The 6,000-nt window shown below is 56.4% G+C and overlaps 1 protein-coding gene across 5 annotated transcripts in view; it reads left to right on the top strand.

The window, feature by feature from the left end:
• Positions 1-206: 206 nt before the first annotated feature.
• Positions 207-6,000, top strand: part of LOC101027939 (myosin-6) — a 251,421-nt gene continuing 245,627 nt past the window's right edge. For 2 of the 5 annotated variants that reach the window (XM_074393232.1, XM_039469410.2), the window contains exons 1-9: positions 1,506-1,595; positions 2,148-2,180; positions 2,514-2,726; positions 3,953-4,096; positions 4,331-4,487; positions 4,582-4,609; positions 4,887-4,998; positions 5,322-5,414; positions 5,931-5,994. In XM_074393232.1, the coding sequence (XP_074249333.1) occupies positions 2,526-2,726; positions 3,953-4,096; positions 4,331-4,487; positions 4,582-4,609; positions 4,887-4,998; positions 5,322-5,414; positions 5,931-5,994 (799 nt within the window). In that variant the 5' untranslated portion in view covers positions 1,506-1,595; positions 2,148-2,180; positions 2,514-2,525. Of the gene's footprint in view, positions 231-473; positions 496-1,488; positions 1,596-2,147; positions 2,181-2,513; positions 2,727-3,952; positions 4,097-4,330; positions 4,488-4,581; positions 4,610-4,886; positions 4,999-5,321; positions 5,415-5,930; positions 5,995-6,000 lie in introns of those variants that run through there. The other 3 variants (XM_074393230.1, XM_074393231.1, XM_039469409.2) reach the window with 3 other exon arrangements.

Here is a 6,000-nt window from a genome sequence, read left to right as displayed (position 1 = left end):
TAAAGTGCTGGGAGGGGGGCTGGGAGAGTGTTCCTGGGTGTGAGGGTGGGGGGAAAGCCAGAGCAGGGGAGTCTGGCTTTGTTTCCTGAACACAATGTCCACTTAGTCATAATAGGCACAGCCTGCTGAAGACCTGACACCTACAGCCTCTGAGAGGTGGCAGCATTGGACGATGGGGAGCGGGGCCTTGAGGGACTGGGGTGATTGAGGACACCCACAAAGAAGGTCATGTGAGTAAAAGCCCAGGAGGGTTGGGGGGGCACCAAAGTTCTGCCTGGGGAGGGGGTAGGCAGCAGAGCCCCACCCCTACGGAATGTGGAGCCTGGGGCCCAGCTGGTGTAAATCCCCAGGCCTGCCAGGCACCTGCACCCTCTGGCAGCCTGGAGAGGCAGAAGAGGGCAGCCCCCCACCCACCCTCTTCCTCCCTCAGGCTCTGGGATTAACACCATCTGCTTCTGCCCACCCCACCCCAGGAGCAGAGGGTGGCAGGGAAGGGTAAGAGTCTATGCGTGCAAATGCGGATTGCAAATATGTGCATCTGTGTACGCAAAACAAAGTAGAAAAGAAATTTGCAAACTTGAGTGAGTAAGTGTGAAAAATTTGCATGTGTGGCTGAAGAGGGGCACAGACATGGTCAAGTCTGTATGTGAGAGTGCTGAAATGTGGTCTGTGTGCAAATCTGCCTGAGGTGGCAGGGGAGAATCCCTTCCATTGCTTAAGCAGGTTGGATGATGGCCACTGTATCAGGAGCATCAGGGAAGGGGTGGGGACTCCAGATGTGTCCCCAAACCAGGGTGGCTTCAAGTCCTTGGGAAGACACTTGTCTGGAGACTTGGGGAATAGAAGGAAACCAGGCATTGGCACTTGTGCAGACTGAGGTCAGGACAGACGTTCCTGACAAAAGGAAACTGAACCACGGAGGTGGACAGTAGGTCCCTTCCCTGGGCACCATACTCCAGCTTTCAGCCCCCAACATTGGGGGACTCTAGTTCTGAGAGTAGGAAGATGCTCCCAGTGTGGGGCTGTGTGAGGGCAGGTCAGAGTGGGAAGGAGAGGCTGGGGAACAGGGGAGGAAAGCCCATGGTTGGGAGGCAGAGGACAGGCATTTGGCTTGCAGAAGGTGACCCTCACCCATGTGTTCAATTCACCCTTCAGGTTAAAAATAACCGAGGTAAGGGCCATGGCCGGCTGGGAGAGGGGGTGCGAGAAGGTCTTGTCTTCCCACTATCTGCTCATCAGCCTTTTGGAGGGGAGGAATGTGCCTGAGGACTAAAAAAAGGCCATGGAGCCAGAGAGGCTGGGGCAGCAGACCTTTCATGGGCAAATCTGGGGGCCCTGCTGTCCTCCTGTCACCTCCAGAGCCAAGGGATCAAGGGAGGAGGAGCCAGGAGGGGAGAGAGGTGGGAGGGAGGGTCCCTCCGGAAGGACTCCAAATTTAGGCAGGGGGTGGGGGAAATGGGATATAAAGGAGCTGGAGATTTGAGGACAGACAGAGACTCCTCCAGCCCAGGTAAGAGGTTTGGGGTGGGATGCCCTGCAGCCCATCCACAGAACCCCTACCATGAGGGACCTCCTTCAGCAGGAGTGGGGTGCAGGTCAGTTGGAGGCCCAAGGGCTCTGCTAACTCTGTCTATCTCCAGGTCTGGGGAAGTTCCCACTGACACAAGGAGGTGCCATAGGAAACCTGGAAACCTCTTTTTTTCTACAACTCTGTTTCTTTATCTGCATCATTCTGTGTCTCCTACATGCTGTCCCATCTTTCCATCTTCCTTCTTCCTTTGGATAGCTTCCTTCCCTTGATCCTGGTTTTATCTTGCCTCTTGGTCTTCATCACACTTGTTACAATTATGGTTCTTTGTCTGTCTCTCTCCCTTGCCCTTCCTTCTTGGCATGTGTTCTCACCTCCCTGCCTATCTGCTTCTAACCCTGTTTTCACACCCCGTCCCTCGCACTCATACTGACTCGGCACCCTCCTCTTCTACCTCTGCATCTTGTCTCTTTCTGACTCCCTGGTCTGTCCTGCCTGTCTGCGCTCTGGGGCTGCCTCCATCCCCGGGGGCCTGCCTCTGTTGTTCTTCACTCTCCTTGTCTGTTCTTTTCTCTGCCCGGCTGTCCCTCTGTGGTTCCTCGCTCCACCCATGGTCCAGATTCTTCAGGATTCTCTGTGAAGGGATAACCAGGTGAGATCCGTCCCCATTTTCTCTGCGGAGAGCCAGGTACACTTCTCCTGGGAGCCGGATTGCTGCACCAGGGGTCTGCTGTCCCTCCTCCAAGCACTCAGCGCCACCCCTTAGCAAACTCCAGTCAATGTCACCCCAGGCAAACCCCTTACAGAGATTCTTCTTCAGCAGCACCTCAGAGGGCAGGAGAAGCAGAGCCCTGAGTGGGGGAGGGTGGAACACCAGGTGCCTCTTGCAGGGTGGTGGGGAGGAGCAGGGTCAGGGAGAGAACAAGGCCACTCGTGGAGCATAGGCCCTCTCAGGAGTAACACAGCCCTCCTGTCTCTGACCCAGGGGAGCGCCAAGATGACCGATGCCCAGATGGCTGACTTTGGGGCGGCAGCCCAGTACCTCCGCAAGTCAGAGAAGGAGCGTCTGGAGGCCCAGACCCGGCCCTTTGACATTCGCACTGAGTGCTTTGTGCCTGATGACAAGGAAGAGTTTGTCAAAGCCAAGATTTTGTCCCGGGAGGGGGGCAAGGTCACTGCTGAAACCGAGAATGGCAAGGTGAGTGGGGCATGGCACCAGGACAGAAGGGAAGGAGGTTTTGGGAAGAAGATGCAGGGGTGGAGCCACTTGCAGTGGGAGCTGAGAGGGCTGGAGAAAAGCCAAGGCCAGTGCCAGGAAGCCCAGAACCTGACCCCTCTCAAACTGACCTGAGCAGGTGCAACAGGTGCCACCCAGGGACACGTGCCCCTTGCCAGGGAGGATGCTGGGGGAGAAGGACCTCAGTATTCACCTCAGAGGGGGCTTGTAGATAAAGGGGGCAGAGACACAGCATTAAATGATGCCCCCTTCTTGTGCTTATAGCCCTGCTCTCTGGGCCTCAGCTTCCTCCACGGTTCCACTTTCTCAAATTTCGTTCACCCAAATCAAGAGTAAGTTCTTAGACCCGATGAACACACAGATCAGAAGCTTCTGAGCTGAGCGCTCAGTCCTTGACTGGCCCTCAGAAGCCACTAATCCCTGCTTCTCTCACACCAGCCAAGAAAATCGCCCCCAGTTACCAGCTGCAGCTCAGAGCTGTGTGTCTCATGGACTCCTTGACTGAATGTTACATCTCATTGAAGTGCAGAATAACAGGCCACAATCCCCTGGGGCTTTTGACTCTGATCCCAGGTCTGCCACCCGCTAGTCACTGTGCAGGCAAATCATTTAGTCATTTAGAGCCATGCATTCATCCACTACAAAAAACACTGGAATACCTATTGGCAGGACCCAGTGACATCAGGGCATGGCAAACTGATTGCTGCCAATCAAACACCAATAGTGATGGATAGGAGTGTGGGGTAGATGGGTGAACTGCTTTTCCAGAAGGGGTGAAGGTTTGCCCTGAGCAACAGATACCCTAGAGCGCCGCCCACGGGAGACAGCCTTGGGCTCAGCACAAGGCGTGCACAAATCTAGAGCTGCCTATCTCCAGGTCTGCCACAAGACCACTGAAACATAGGGACTGAAGAGTGATGGTCATGGGCACAGGGTCTGGGGACCTGGCAAGGGAAACGTACCCTAGGACAGTCTCTAGGATGGGAGATACAGTGGGAAGGAAAACTGGGAAATTATCAGGGAAAAGTGTCCCTGGGGAGATAAGGGGTAGGGGCTGGGGCACTGGTCAGAGCAAGGGGAGCAGGGCCAGTCATGGCCTGTGTCCTGGGAGGAGGTCAGTTGGCAATGCCAGCATGGGTCCCAGAGTGGTGTAGCTACCCACCCCCCTGCCTATATGCCCCCTCCAGACGGTGACCGTGAAGGAGGACCAGGTGTTGCAGCAGAACCCACCCAAGTTCGACAAGATCGAGGACATGGCCATGCTGACCTTCCTGCATGAGCCCGCGGTGCTTTTCAACCTCAAGGAGCGCTATGCGGCCTGGATGATCTATGTGAGCAACTCCTGCACACTACAGAGACTTCGTGTCCTTCGTGGAGGCCAAAATAAGCCAAGAAAAGGGGGAGGGACTCTCCCAAGGGACCCAAGTCCCCTTCCCCCTCCACCCCTGGTCAGCTGCAGGAGGACAGAAGCCAGCTGGAGTGAACAGGGACATGCCTGGCTGCCACCACTGCCTGTCCCAGGTTCTCCCCACCAACCTCATGCCGGGTCTTGTCTCCTGCTCCAGACCTACTCAGGCCTCTTCTGTGTCACTGTCAACCCCTACAAGTGGCTGCCGGTGTACAATGCTGAGGTGGTGGCTGCCTACCGGGGCAAGAAGAGGAGTGAGGCCCCACCCCACATCTTCTCCATCTCCGACAACGCCTATCAGTACATGCTGACAGGTGAGCCTGGTGGCTCCTGGCCTCTGCCCCTCCTCCCAGACACCCACCCAGACCCTCAGCCCTGACCCCATTGTTTCTCCTCCTTTTATTCCAGATCGGGAGAACCAGTCCATCCTCATCACGTGAGCGAGTGCCAACCTCCCACAAAGGGGACTGGGCTGGGCGTATGCAGGCTGAGGCCTGCAGTGTAGCTGGGAGGAGAGGTTTAAGGCTGGGATTGCAGGGCGAGTGGGGCACTGAGCTCTCGTTAGAAGGGTGCCAGAGCAATGAACCACAAGAGGCAAATCCTGCCGGGTGCTGGGCTCTGATGGTGGGGCTGAGAAGTAGAGCCTGTGGTGCTGAGCCCTGCATGTAGAACAGTAGGAATCCCAAGTTCTGATTGGTCCCTGTGGCCCCCAGGGGAGAATCCGGGGCAGGGAAGACTGTGAACACCAAGCGTGTCATCCAGTACTTTGCCAGCATTGCAGCCATAGGTGACCGTGGCAAGAAGGACAATGCCAATGCAAACAAGGTGCCATGGGGGCCACAGGCTTGGCAGAACAGGGGTGGGGGGGCAGGCTGACCCAAGTTACCCCTAACCCTGCCCTCCCTGTGATGTGGTGGGCACAGCCACACCGAGCTGGGCTCCTGACGGTCAGCCCAGTGTGTGGAAGACCTTCCTGACAGGAGACACCCACCCTGAGGTCTGCGTAGGACCCTACGGAGCCACAGACCCACCAGTGGCTCACCCAGCCCCCACCCCCATTCCTCAGGGCCAGGGCAGCCTCCCTGCCCTGCCACCACTGCCTGGAGGTGGACGGAGGATGAACCTAGGTGGTTCTGCTCCTTTCATAGGGCACCCTGGAGGACCAGATCATCCAGGCCAACCCCGCTTTGGAGGCCTTCGGCAATGCCAAGACTGTCCGGAATGACAACTCCTCCCGCTTCGTGAGTGCCTTTGACCACTCCCAATGGCCCCACCCAGACTTGACAAGAAAAGAGGGGTGCTGTTTTGCCACACCCAGTTGATTGTACTGTATCTGGCTTGGGGATATCAACATGCACACCCTGTGGGAGAGACAGCATAGGCTTTGGAGCCAAGGGTCTGATTTTCCACCTGCTCAGCAAGTCCCCACACCTCTCTGGGCCCAGTTCCTTCACCTGTGAAACAGGTGGACTAATATCCACCCTGCAGATTCCTGGGAGGATTAGGTGAGATCATATGAGGGGTACAAGCCGGAGGCGTTCTGTGTGCATTCCCCTCTGGAGCGAGGTCCCACTCAGAGGTCCCTGCACAGCGTGTGAGGGTGGCATCCTCCGCCCAGCTTCACTTATACTCGGCTGAGATACCAAAGAGCTCATTTACATTTCCAGAACCTTCCAGGGCTTTTGGGCTGAATAGAGGGCTGGGATTTCATTCTGTCCTTCTGGCTAGTTTCCTCACTCTGTCTCATTCGTCCCCAGGGGAAATTCATCAGGATCCACTTTGGGGCCACAGGAAAGCTGGCTTCTGCAGACATAGAGACCTGTGAGT

Source organism: Saimiri boliviensis, chromosome 2, assembly GCF_048565385.1.
Source record: "Saimiri boliviensis isolate mSaiBol1 chromosome 2, mSaiBol1.pri, whole genome shotgun sequence".
In the NCBI taxonomy this organism is placed as follows: Eukaryota; Metazoa; Chordata; class Mammalia; order Primates; family Cebidae; genus Saimiri; species Saimiri boliviensis.
Note: the sequence above shows the minus strand (reverse complement) of the source record. Positions and strands in the feature narration are given on the sequence as shown.